This window comes from Herpailurus yagouaroundi, unplaced genomic scaffold (genome assembly GCF_014898765.1).
Source record: "Herpailurus yagouaroundi ecotype Mexico unplaced genomic scaffold, PumYag 428, whole genome shotgun sequence".
In the NCBI taxonomy this organism is placed as follows: Eukaryota; Metazoa; Chordata; class Mammalia; order Carnivora; family Felidae; genus Herpailurus; species Herpailurus yagouaroundi.
This window is the reverse complement of record NW_024412645.1, coordinates 5,724,059-5,737,891: the sequence shown is the minus strand read 5'-3', so window position 1 is coordinate 5,737,891 and position 13,833 is coordinate 5,724,059. Positions and strand designations below refer to the sequence as shown.

At 50.5% G+C, this 13,833-nt stretch overlaps 1 protein-coding gene across 3 annotated transcripts in view; it reads left to right on the top strand.

The window, feature by feature from the left end:
- GRK3 (G protein-coupled receptor kinase 3) overlaps positions 1 to 13,833 on the top strand; it is a 103,344-nt gene that overhangs the window by 81,430 nt on the left and 8,081 nt on the right. For all 3 annotated transcript variants that reach the window (XM_040463906.1, XM_040463907.1, XM_040463908.1), the window contains 5 exons: positions 5,148 to 5,214; positions 6,023 to 6,123; positions 10,691 to 10,757; positions 11,784 to 11,879; positions 13,558 to 13,720. In XM_040463906.1, the coding sequence (XP_040319840.1) occupies positions 5,148 to 5,214; positions 6,023 to 6,123; positions 10,691 to 10,757; positions 11,784 to 11,879; positions 13,558 to 13,720 (494 nt within the window). The remainder of the gene's footprint in view (positions 1 to 5,147; positions 5,215 to 6,022; positions 6,124 to 10,690; positions 10,758 to 11,783; positions 11,880 to 13,557; positions 13,721 to 13,833) is intronic.

Below are 13,833 nucleotides of genomic sequence, written 5' to 3'. Positions count from 1 at the left end.
CAAGGCCAGCCGCGGTGTCCGGGGGCACGAAAATGGGTCCCAGGGCTAACTTGGGAGAGCGGGGCCAACTCCACGCAGGAGATGCTCTGTGAAGCGAGCTTGAAAGAGGATGGCGATTCCGAGACTGGGGCAGAGTAGACACGTTTTCTTCGGGGAGCAGACAACGCTGGGCAGTTTGCCTTTCCCCAGCTGTGACCTGGGCGGGGCGGGTCACTGACAAGAGGATGGAGAGTGTGCTCGGGGAGAAGGTTGAGGAGATTGGGTGGACATCGGAGAGCCTAGAACACTGTGCCGGGGAGTTGGGGCTTTGCTCTCAAGGCCCCGGAGCCTGGAGGCTTTTATGCAAAGGAGGGACATCGCTGGGGTGTCTGTCAGAAGAAGATGACTGGACAGAGGGGGACTGGGACAGGTGCAGGGACCCAGGCGAAAAGCCAGGAGCACTCAAGCTAGCCCTGCAGCCCCGGGACCAGGAAGGGGGCAAGTGGTGGACCTATCTTGCTAGGCTGAGGGGTGGGGGTGGCAGTTGCTGTTTTTCCGGATGGGTGCTCAGATACGGAAGCTAAGGGGTCAGGTTCGAGGTAGCTGGGGCGAGAGTGACGTCATTACCAGAATCCGTGGTTGTAAAATGTCAGTGGTTCCTATTAAACTGATGTTTATTGAGGGACCTTCAGGAGCAAAACACCGTACTGGGGTCAGCAGGGGAAGGGGCTGTGCCCAGGAGGCTTCATCCCCTTCAGCTGCAGATGAGGGGACAGTGTCACCTGTTCCACTTCGCAAGGTCGTGTGTGGGGAAGACACAGAAAGTATGTCTGGAAGTGACCTATTCAGTTTTCACTGGCCGCCTAGAAGGGAGCCCTGAGCAGCTAGCTGGGTTTTTTTTCCGACACAAGGGGCTGAGGAAGCAAGGCAGCAGGGCAGGGGGACGAGCAGGAGAGCACCGGCCCACAGGCCCTGCCCCCCTGCTTCCTGGTGTGCTCACAGGACAGCCACGGTTCAGGTCCTTGCAGAATGGACCCGATGGCTTGCCAGCCGCTGCCCACAGCTCGGCCACCACCCCAGGGGCGCTTGGCAATGCCCGGAGACGTTTTTGGTTGTCACAGCTTTGGAAAGGGCTACTTCTGACATCTGGCAGGTGGGGGCCAGGGATGCTGCTGAACATCTCACAATAGTCAGGACGGGCCTCGCTGCCCCAGCAAAGGGTTGCCCAGCCCAAAAGGTCAATGGCGCTGAGGATGAGCAAGTCTGCTCTTAGCCTGTCTCTTCCTTCCCATGCCCGTGCAGTGAGGTTGAACAGGTGGTCACCAACATTCTGTGGTGGAATGCTTCCTTACGTGGACCTGTGTGTCCCCACTGCCTCTGCTGAAACACTGGTCTGCACCCCCCACTTTGCCTCGACACCCTAGAAGAACACCGCAGGGCCTGAGGGAAAGGAGCAAGCTGTCCCAGCTTGAGCTCGCGTTCTGCAACCTTGGACTCGCAGTGATGGACCGAGCCGTTCAGAAGCCATGTGTCCGGGAGGTGTCACTGTTTCCCCCTCAGATGACTTTGTCTGGTATTGAACATGTGTCCCTGTTGCAAATGTGTGGGGTTGCTGTCATGATCCTCCAACTAGATTTCAGATGTCTGTTAAGGAAAAGAATTGATGTGACAGTGGCTTGGATCCTAAACTTGTCACCACTGATGGTCTGTCCCCGAAGCTGTCAGATGCAGGGAGAGAGCCTGGACGGTGCTCTGGGGACAGCTGAGCTCTGCCTGAGGTTACTGAGATTGTTCCTGTACGGAAGAAACAGGGAATGTTTATAAATATTTTGGCAGCTACTGGCTTAGGTTCAAAACTCCTATTTGACGTAACGAATGATCTTTTTCGTATTCTAAAATTAATTTTTGGCTTAAGAGTTTTGAATCACTCGTACTTAGAAATGTACTGCTTTTGAGCTCATTGTTTCACTGAGTGGTGTGTGTGTGTGTGTGTGTGTGTGTGTGTGTGTGTTTTCCCAGCATTTCCGACATCTTGAGCGATTTCCCAACTCTTTTGGGGGAAATTTGCAGCGCTCCCACTCGGTCTGTAATTCACAAGCCACATCTGACCACCACACATGTGAATTTCATTCCCGCGGCACTTCCCGGCTGCAGCCAGCGTGTTGCACGCCCTGCAGGGAGAAGCGGCAGCCCTGCTAGCTGCCGGCGGGCCGGATACCCTCTCCTATTTAAAGCGGCTGCATCAGGGAGCGGAGCAGCTGCAAGGCACACAGGATCTGTGGGTACCACGTGCCTCCCTCAGAGCGGAGATCGTTACTGTCGTAGGGTCTCTTTAACGTTTTCCAAAATAGACACAGCGTCTTTGGCTTTGTGCACAAAGAATAATCAAGACTACATTGGAAACAGATGTGCAGCGCGGTTTTGAACTTGAAAGACCAAACTTTCTCAGCGCCGCAAGCCCAGAACCGAATCGCTGAAAAGCATTTCCGACCATTTTGTGTGCAGTCGGGCACGGACTAGCTATGTTTCTAGCACGGGACCGGGACAGGGTTCATGCGCTGGAAATGGGTTTGGCCCCACTGACTTAACTCCGCTCCCTCCTGCCAGCCTCCCTCTGGTCTCATGAAAGACGTTTTAAATTTAGCACAGAGCATTTCTGTCAGAACACAGCAGGCCTTCTCTGAAAGGGTCAGGGCACAGCCCTTTCCTTCCGGCGGCAGACGCAGGCAAGTGCATGGGGGTCGGGAGTGGGAGTGGGGTCCCCCGGCACCGCACACAGGAGCCAGACCGGCAGGAGCTGCCACAGTGCCAGGAGATCCGCACACAGTCCCTTTTCATGGGTTCAGGGGCTTTGTGGGGTGGGAACAGCCATGTCCAGCAGAGAGGCTAACGTTTTAGTAAGATTTAATAAGCGTTTATTCTTTTTCTCTTGAATCATGGACGTGTTAATATCTCTGTGTCTTTTGCAGAGGAGAGTGATACAAGTAATGGGTTTTTTAGATGTTACTATCTTATAAATAACAGATACCATTTGACAAATGCCATTTGTTGTTATATCCTATTTGCTTTTTTTTAATGTTTACTTTTGAGAGAGAGAGAGAGAGAGAGAGAGAGAGAGCAAGCATGAGCATGAACAGGGGAGGGGCACAGAGAGAGGGAGACACAGAATCCGAAGCAGGCTCCAGGCTCCAAGCTGTCAGCAGAGCCTGACACGGGGCTGGAACCCACAAACTGTGAGATCATGACCTGAGCCAAAGTCAGACACTTAACCGGCTGAGCCACCCAGGTGCCCCCATTATTTGCTTTTTCAATGCAGTAATTTTGCATTTTTATTTTTGGACACGAAGAGGTTGAAAAGGACATTTCCAGCCAAAATCTAGTTTAAAGATTAGCGTATGTTTGCTTAACCCTAACTCACCTTGTTTTATATTTTATTACTTTCAAGAGATGGAAATTACTTTCTATTCTGTTGCATGATAAGGAGGAAAACAAAGCATTAGAGTGCCCTCTCTTGTACAAAATGAACATTAAAATCCTTAAAATAATAAAGGCTCTGAAATGTAATAATCTTTTCCAAGAGATGATTCAGTGCAGACTTCTCTAATTCAGCAGGATGGTCAGAGCGGTAGTAATAAGTAGTGAGTGGACAAATACAAGGATTAGTTCCTTTCCTAAATCACATTCATTTATGTGCTCAGTATTCTAGCCCACTGAAGATACTTCCAAATATTTTATAGAGTATCTTGCCTCTGATTATGTTATATATGCCTTAGAAATAAATCTGTAGGATTCGTAATTTTATGGGCCTGTGTTGCTATATAAGAAAACTCATTTGTGTGTGTGTGTGTGTGTGTATCTTTTTTAATTTTCAAATAAATAAAGAAGGCCAGGATTTTGTAATTTGCATGTTTACTGGTCTCTTTTGATAAGATTTCCTTTATAAGCCAGCTTCTCTGGGGTTTTCACAACAGGGTAAAGAGGAAGAATGATTTGTTTTTACACAGTTTATCCAGCAGGCATTTGTTGGATAAAGTAAGATTCATCTTCATGAAGTTCACGAACGACTGCTGGATCAGCCCCCTCCTGCATACTGCCGCCTACTACCGGCATCTCCATTGTTTTGTTGTCCCCTTCGCCGTTTCCGAGATGCGACCTTAGGCCCATTTGCAGATGAAGAAATCGCTGCTGATGGTTTCCATGACTGGCTCACAGCCAGTAAACACCCCAGTCACGACCTTGAATCCAGGTCTGCCGACTCCTAGATTTGGGGCTCAACCAAAGGAAAACATGAGTGAGCAGCTCTCAGAGCCATGGATGGCCTGGGGGCACTGGGTTAGTTTCTGTCTGTTATCATCAAAGGAAGGTACTGCTTAAAGTTACGGGGCTGTTCCCCTTGGTGTGTGTTGTTTCCACTACAGTTAGTTCTCTGTGGGGTTTTTTTGTTTTTTGTTTTTTTTTTTAATTTTTTTTAAATTTTATTCATTTTTTTTTTTTAAGATTTTTTTTTTTAAATTTTTTTTTTCAACGTTTATTTATTTTTGGGACAGAGAGAGACATAGCATGAATGGGGGAGGAGCAGAGAGAGAGGGAGACACAGAATCGGAAACAGGCTCCAGGCTCTGAGCCATCAGCCCAGAGCCCGACGCGGGGCTCGAACTCACGGACCGCGAGATCGTGACCTGGCTGAAGTCGGACGCTTAACCGACTGCGCCACCCAGGCGCCCCTAAATTTTATTCATTTTTGAGAGAAAGAGACAGAGTGTGAGCAGGGGAGGGGCAGAGAGACAAGGAGACACAGGATCCGAAGCAGGCTCCAGGCTCCGAGCTGTCAGCACACAGCCCGACGCGGGGCTCGAACTCACGAACCGTGAGATCATGACCTGAGCCAAAGTCAGACATCTAACCGACTGAGCCACCCAGGCGCCCCTCTAACGATATTTTAAAATATCTCGGGGAATATGTTTGCTGATCAGCCCCCCCTTTCAGAACCTAATGCACCCCAACACCAGTGTTTCTCTGGAAACGGTAAATGTGTATGGCTTTGGTGTTTCTGTAGTTTCGGATGAACGGTGACAGAACACAGTCCTCTCTGCAGGCGTGAGCCGGGGACGCGTGTGTGCTGAGAATCCCGGTACCACATCATCACAGAGTGTTGTTCATTTCCACAGGCACAGCCCTTTTAGACAACACAAAACCAAAGATAAACACGAGATAGACCGGATGACTCTCACCGTGGTAAGGAGACTGAAAACTCCATTTTTTTTTTAGTATCTGTTTATTTTAAGAGAGAGTACGCGTGTGAGCAGGGGAGGGGCGGGCAGGGGGAGAGAGAATCCCAAGAAGGCTCCACGCTGGCATTGTGGAGCATGATGAAGGGCTCAAAGTCAAAAACCATGAGATCATGAAATCCAGAGTCAGATGCCTAACTGATTGAGCCACCCAAGTGCCCCTAAAGACTCCATCCTTAGTCACATGACAGTGTTCACGTTTCAGTTCGTTGGAACCGGTGTAGAAACTTGCCTTCTTAAAACAAATGAGCCGAGACACAATTCATAGAGGAATTCCTGACTGGAGATTTAGTGGAAATAGATGCCAAGGCAGAAATCAAGGTTTGCCCCCCATCAGTAAGAGAAAGATACAGGAAATCAAGAAGTAAAGTGAAGAGATCAAAGAAAAGGAAAAATTGCTGAGTGTAGAAGAGCGAGGAGACCTTCTTGTCTCCTGACCTGGTCCCCCGGCCTGTTGATTGTCATTGAAAATGATTAGTAATTGGGGGGCGCCTGGCTGGCCCAGTCGGTGGAGCCTGCGACTCGTGATCTTGGAGTCGTGAGTTCAAGCCCCATGTTGGGCATAGAGATTACTTGGTGGGGGGGAAAGAAAGTGATTAGTAAGTTTCCCATTTCTTTGGAGTAAATATTAATTCGTGGTGACTCTTCAGCTTTTAACACTCTTCATCCAAGAAATGGCCTTTTGGTCTGGTTGGGTGTCGGGGCCCTGGTTCCAGGAGAGCGTCTTCCAAATCGTGTTCTTTTCTCTCCCCCAGAACGTCGAGCTCCCGGAGGCCTTCTCCCCTGAACTTCGGGCCCTCCTAGAAGGCCTGCTCCAGAGAGACGCTAGTAAGCGGCTTGGCTGCCGTGGAGGCGGGTAGGCCCTTTTTTTCACTCTTCAGTGTCAGTATCATCACACAGAATACCTAACGGCGATTTTCAGTATGTCACAGATCATTCCTAGCCCCTAAAAGTGTCCCATTTCAGTCTAAGCGGGGGGGGGGGGGGGGGGGACAAACGCAAAAGCTGTCTTTAGTGTTTTATAATTAATGAATTGAAGGAGTCACTAACTTTTGAACTTTAAAAGTCGATCACGTGGGTGGTGGAAATGAATCCTGATGTCTCGCGGTTCATCTGGTGACGTTTTCCTAATTAGGTTTGTAACAACGGCAGCTCAGGACCCCGATCTGGCCGCCGCCCATTTTCACTCATGCGGAGCTGGCCGGCTGCTGTCTTGAACTCGCTTTCCAGCTGCTGTCCCTCCACTGGGTGAAAAGGACAGTAATACCTGGAAAGCTGACAGAGAAGGAAATGCCGACTTCCAACCATCCAGTCTCTCCCCACCCCCGGGCTGGCTCTTCTTCCCATTTCATAGGAAGCAGCTTCTAGAATGAGCAACAAGGGTAGTGAGAGGTACATGAGTAAGTCACGGGGGTGGAAGGCACAGCACAGAATACAGTCGATGGGACGGTAATAGTGACAGTCTGGTGACAGGTGGTAGCTGCAGCAGAGCGAGTAGACTTGTATCATTCCGTGTGCACCTAAACTAATGTAACACCGTGTGTCGGCTGGCTGTACTTCAACTTAAAAAAAGTTTGGAACAAAAAAGAAACAACTTTTAACCATGCGTGGTATGAGTGTATGTCCCATACGTATGCATACGTGTATTTTAGAGTAGCTTATATGTGCGTATACATTTTATACTGTATATTACACGTATATCGTGTAGGTAGCTGCGTAACGTGCTCATGTGCGTACTTTTTTTTTTTTCAAGTTTATTTATTCTGAGAGAGTGCGCACATGAGTGGGGAAGGGACAGAGAGAGGGAGAGAGAGAGCATCCCGAGCAGGCTCCACGTTATCAGCGCAGAGCCCGATAACCGGAAGATCGTGACCTGAGCCGAGATCTAGAGTCAGATCAGCTTGACCAGCTGAGCCACCCAGGTGCCCCTGCACACTTCCGTCTTTATTAATTTGAGAGATTATCCATGCCTGCTGATACAGATGAAGATTTAGCTCTGTCAGTACTATCTCTATAGCCTTCCCTGTCCACCACCCCTCAGAAGAATTGAAACTCTATGTTTGTTTAACCCGTGCGGTTTTTTTTTTTTAATTTTTTTTTTTAACGTTTATTTATTCTTGAGACAGAGAGAGACAGAGCATGAACAGGGGAGGGGCAGAGAGAGAGGGAGACACAGAATCGGAAACGGGCTCCAGGCTCTGAGCTGTCAGCACAGAGCCCGGCACGGGGCTCCAACTCACGGACCGCGAGATTGTGACCTGAGCCGAAGTCGGACGTTTAACCGACCGCGCCACCCAGGCGCCCCAACCCGTGGGGTTTTAAATGCTATGCTTACCCACTTGTGCCTGTTCCACCAACTACAAACAGGGTCTTGAGTCCCTACTTTAGAAAATGAGGGTCTTGCACTGTCCTCTTCTGTCCCACTGACTGCTTTCTGTCTCCGTTCGTTTTTATTTCCACCCGGTCAGGCTGATCCAGTTTGCCCAAGCCTAGCCTGGAGTGGCCCTCACTTTCGTTTGCGCTCTATAGGAGATCTCCATGTGTATGTGTGGGCTTTCGTTTCCGACTGAATTTTTTTCGGGAAGGGCTCAAACCCACGAGCTTCGGTGACAGCCGGCTGCTCAGTTTCTGCTACTCAGCACCCTCTGTTCTGACCTTCTCTCTTGTTGCCCTCCTGGTTTGAATCTGCTATTTACTTGATCCCATGCCTTCTGGGGGGCCCCCATCCCAACCCTCCCCCCGATTAGCTAGAGAGTGTTCTCAAGGAACTCCTTCAGAGAGGGGGTACGAGAGGTAAACTCTCCGTGTTCCTACACATCCAAAATGCCTTCCTGCTGTCCTCCAACTTGACTGCTGTTTTGGCCGGCTGTAGAATTCTAGATCGATACTAATTTCCCCCCAGATCTTTGGAGATACTGCTTTATTGTGTACAATAAAGCTGGTCATGGAACTCCATTATCGCTCATCACGTCCAGCACCGAGACTCCCGTGGACCGTCCAGGCTGGTGTTCTTCTGCTTGGGGAATACTGTTACTTTATTTATTTGACATTCGCGCTCTTCCATTTCCTTGGTTAGCTCGCAAACTTCCTTCTAGGTGGCTGTGGGAGTTTCTAGAAGGGTCATCAATGCTGCTGGCCCTGTGTATTACCTGTATCTTTGCTTTGATTCTGTTCTATTTTCTGATGGCTTAAATTTCCAATCCCTCTTCTGATTGCTCTTTAAAATCTTTAGCAGGCTTAATTTCTTTCAAATAGAACCTTTCAGAGGTTTCCCCCACTGTAATAGAATAAACAGCTAGCTGTAGGTGTTTTGGGATTAGATACGGAGAAAGAAAGTGTGTGTGTGTGTGTGTGTGTGTGTGTGTGTGTGTGTCTGTGTGTGCATGCACGCGTGTGCTAAGTGTTCCATATACAGAGTTCAGCCTGTGTCTCCAGCCTGTGGCTCACCATCCCCCCTTCCCCACCCCCTCCACACCCCCCTCCATACACACTGTGTTGAGCCTGGAGCTCAGTACCTCTGCCTCCCAGGCGATAGCTTTGCCATTTCTTGCCAACAGTCCCGGCTCCTATGTCCACGCCCGTCCTGTCTGCTGGCGGTTTTCCCCGATGCACTTTGTGGTGCATGTATGTCTCCATGTTCCTCTTCCATCATTTTAGCGGTTATTGGGAAGGAACAAAGCAAAATGCAAAGGGACGCCCTTTGACTTGGATGTCATTCATTCACTGAACACTTCCTGAACGCTCCCCTGAGTGCCAGCCACTGTCCTAAGCGCTGGGGCTCAGGCCGTGTGCAAGGTAGACACAGCCCAGCCTTCCTGGGGCTTATATTGGGTGGGGGTGAAGGACACTGTGGAAACGATCAAATAAATAGGATGATCCCAGACTGCGAGAAGAGCATGAGTGAGATCAATAAGGCAGTGCTGTCGCTGAGACCTCAGCCTTGGGAGGAGGGCGGGGAGGAAGGATCCCCACCGGAACTTTGGACAAATTGCCTTATTGTGCACAATAAGGCTGGTCATGGAGCTCCGTTATCATTCATTATGTCCGCCACTGAGAGTCCCATGGAATCAAGCTTCCCCGATGCACAAAAGCAAGGAGGCTGGGGAGCCAGGAGAGGGAGGTCAAGAGCCAGTCAGAGAGGCGGGGGGCTCAGGTAGGTCCTGCACACCGCATCCCCGAACTTTTGCTGTGAGTACAACAAGAAAGCCTCCGGAGAGTCTCGGGCAGGGGCGTGGGGAGATTGTTTGAATGAAAAGGTGATTTGGAGGCTGCAGGGTAGAGTTGGGGTTGCAGGCTGAGTGGTCTGAGTGCCGGCTGGGGCAGGGGACAGTTAGAGCCATTCAGGGAGCGGGGCGGGAGCCGGATGGTGGCAGTGGGGCATTTAGCATCCCCTCCATGATCAAAGACCCCACCACCCCCACTGGGAATCGATTGTCTTGAGGATCGGGGGTAGTAAGAAGTACCTTGCCCATGACTTGGCGAGGGCTGGGCCGTGGAGTGAGGGGGAGGTGGGGCGTCGGGGGTGATCCGGCTCATTGGCCTGAGACAACAAGTTGTGAGAGGAAGTCGGTTCTACCGACCTTTCGCCCCATCGAGTGGTCATGCCAAGTAGCCAAGTAGGCACCGGGTGGGTGGGCGTCCCGGTGTGCAGGACAAGGTCAGAGCTGAGGACACAGATTGGAGAGCTGTCTGCAGGTTCGGGGCGCTTGAAGGCCCCAGCAGGGTGAGGTCACTCAAGGAGTGAGAGCAGAGGAAGGGGACCGAGAGCCAGCCCTGGGGACTCTGCCAAGGGACAGGGCTGAGGGGCACCCTGGGCAGAGCTGGGGTGAGAGCCCCCAGTGGGGCACAGGGGCCGTGTGTATGTTTCCCCCACATAGGCTTTCCTCATGGGATACGGCCCCTTTTCTTCTGCATAGACTGAGCTTTAACGGTGATCTCTGGGCAAGCCTGTTTCTTCAGTTTATGAGGAGGTTTGGCGTGCGCTATGTTCCTAGATTTCTAGTTTGCTTCTAAATTAGTATCTGGTGCCTCATATGCCTGCCGTTTGATCTAAGATGCCTCATAGACATTTGCTGTAAACCTCCTCAGTGTGAAGATCTCTAATGTAAATTCTTACTTGAATCGGTTCTCATGATGACAGAATCCCATGTATTTGTACATCCGTGACAACTCCTAGGTTCTCTTAAACTGAAATGCACATCCTCAGTCAATTACCTTACGGGATAAGCTGCCTGGCCTCCACATCCAGTATTTCTAAACATCCCGTGTTTTCCTGTGTTGCTTTGAAAGAAGCCTATTTTCTTTGCTTCTTAAAGAACTGAAATAGTCATTCCCCCGTGTTCTCGCACTAGGAGACAGTTTTTTGCAAAAATATTCCTTAGGTTTGCAAAGGCACGCTCACCACTGATGTGTTTCTTCCACAGGGCACAGGAAGTAAAGGAACACGGCTTTTTCAAAGGCATTGACTGGCAGCATGTCTACTTACAGAAGGTACTCTGTCTGGGACCCCACGCTGGGCACCGCCACCCCCATGTTCCCCACTTCCTGGGTCCATCCCCCAGGGTCCCGCCCCAGCCTCCCACGGCCGCCGGGTCATTCTCGCTGCCATCCAGCCGACTCCCTCGGGGCCCGCTTCTCCCCTGGTTTCCCTAGTTTCAACGTTGTGAAAATATCTGCAGTATAAATTAACAGATGCTGAACTGCAGTTGTTATCTGATGAATTCAAATGTCCAAATAACTGAGACACTTTCAGCTTTCGCTCGTCTTTTTGACTTCCTGTCTCGATCCGTGACTGTGTCTTCACATAGCACCTATCGAGGGACGACAAGAAAAGTTGGTCGCAAATTTACACCTGCTTTCTAGCCCAGCACCACCCAACTTTTAAGGATCAGTGTGACTGGATGTAGCATAACTCCCTCCCCTTAACTTGGAGATATTTTTATATTCCCATTGGTTCGGGAAACCACCCCCAAATTAAGGTGTTTTTTTTTTAAATGTTTATCAGCTTCGGATTCGTTTTTGCATGATCTCAAACAGTCCAACCATGGAGGGCTGACGCTCTGTTAAGCCCGCCTGATGTGAGTGAAGGAGTGAGCTCTGGCATAGCTGGCATTGGCCTCCAGACGTCTGTGGGTGTGGAGCCCTGCTCCTGGCCCCCAGCGAGCGGAATGTGGTGCCGCGTTGTCTGAGAGATCATGTTTTCCCAAAGTTCAGCTGGCGGCATGTGCAGTCTTGAGACATCATTGTATTCGGCGATGCTTTAAGACCTTGGACGTGAATCTCCCCCCGCCCCCCCCCCCTTCAGTTTCTCTCAAACCTGGGGTCTTCTCTTAGGGATGTTCCACGCAAAGCTCCTCTGTGACATATGTGTTGTGACGGGAATGAGCTCGGCTGGAGTGTCCACAGAATTCAGCCTGTTGGTATCCTGCACCACGTTCTCACTGTAGAACGATAACGTGGGTCGAACAGGCCGTCAGGTGATCTGATAACTGAAACCTTCCTGTTTGGATCTTCCAGTACCCTCCACCCTTGATTCCTCCCCGGGGAGAAGTCAACGCTGCCGACGCCTTTGACATTGGCTCATTTGATGAAGACGACACCAAAGGCATCAAGGTACCCTTGTGACGTTCGCCTGCAGGTGCTTTGAAGGGTGGGGAGATTTTCGTCGGCAGTCAGACGGGTGGCTGTCTTCGTATCGGCTGGCTCTGGGATGTTACCAGTGAACGTCCACACATTTGAAGGATGTAGCCTTCAAGGAGCTAAATTAGAAACTATGAAAGCTCTCCCCTGGCTAATCGTTTTGTTCGATAAGCTGCACGATGGTCAGTCTCTTACAGGTTTGGAGATACTTGCAATTGAACTAGAACTCGCACGTACGTGAAGCAGAGAAAAACAACTGTGTGATAGCAAAGACACTTTGCCTGGCGCTGGAGAGCCAGCCATCTTAATCCTTTTAAGTATTCAGATCTCCGTGCGTCAGGATGAAAAGAGCAAACAGCCTGAGCCGTTTTGCATTTGTCAATCAAAAGTGGAATAATCACTGTGGTGGTTTTTTTTTTTTTTTACATAATCCTCTGCATTTTTCAAACTTTTGTTCATATCATTATGCCTCTCAGTAGACAAGGCATAATTACAGATGGTGAGTCATGGGAGAAAATCATCCTTTTCAGGGTGCTAAGTCAGAGCATATCACCACATGTCGGCTCATGTCTGCCCCCACCTCCCCAGCTTCCCCCAGGACCTCCCCATCTCAGCTCAGCTGCCTCATTATACCCTGGTTGTGTAAGCTCCCCCCTCACTTTTCCTACCAAGCAGCTCCCCCCACCCCCCGTCCCCCGTAGCAGGCCTCAGCCCTGCAAGCACACGCACCTGTGAGGAGCTGTAGCTAGGGACACGCAGAACTGGAGCCAGTGGGGCACGGGGACAGAAGTGGCAGATAAGTGGCTGGAGGATGATGGGAAGGTTGCTGGGGAGAGGAGGGAAACCGGAGACCGGAGACCGAGGGCGCTGGGACCAAGGAGTGGCAGCCGGTTGGAACTGGCTGTGTCGGGAAGGAGGGGCGGTCAGGACCAGCTTCCCGGGAAGGGGAGCTTGGGCGAAGGGGAAGCCGAGAGGGCCCAGGCCACTTCTGTGGTCTGGTGCGGTGGCCGCCCTGGGGGACCGCGGTGCAACCAGTGCCCAGACGCGTGCCCCACCAGGCGGCGTCTGCAGCCTGGACGGATGTTCGAGTCAGAGGCTTAAGTACCGCTACACAGCCAGGCTTGGGGCAACAGGGTCCTTTAAAAGGATTACTGCCGTCACAATAGAGTTTTGTCACCATCACATGTACTACCGGCCGTGAAAGAGTGCCAAAAATAAGACGGCTATGATGTGGCAGCCCAGAGACATTTTTGGGGTTAAAAAGGGATCCTCATACTTTACGTTTTGTAAACCATAATCGAGGCTCTGGAGTCCCGCAGACCGGGCTCACATCTGCACTTACCAGCTGAGTGACTTTGGGCCATTCAGGCAACTTCCCGCGCCTCGCTTTTGTCCCCTGTGACTGGTTTGGACGCCCGGGTTTCCCTGAGGTAGCCTCTCCAAGCCTCCCGACAGGTAGTCCGTGCCTAAACTAGGAGCTCCGATCAGTGTGGTTTTCGTGCTTCGTGGCCAAGAGCTGAGGACGATGTCGCCCGGGATGAGCAGGGGCGTGTGGCCAGTTGACTTCCCACGCACAGATAGGATACTTCTGAATCTGTTGCCTTGCTAAGGATGTTAAATCGTACCTGTCTTGATTTCTTAAAATAATAAGCTTCTTGATTGCGACCAAGATCTCTACAAGAACTTCCCCTTGGTGATCTCCGAGCGCTGGCAGCTGGAAGTAGCAGAAACCGTTTATGAAGCAGTAAATGCAGACACGGATAAAATCGAGGCCAGGAAGAGAGCTAAAAATAAGCAGCTTGGACACGAAGAAGGTAAAATAATCAGCGTGTCTCAAAGTATTTCCAATGCGATGAATTTCTTAAAATTTCTTGTAAAGCTGAAAAAGTATTTGGGTCATAAAGTACTTTCCAGGGGTGGCGGGGGG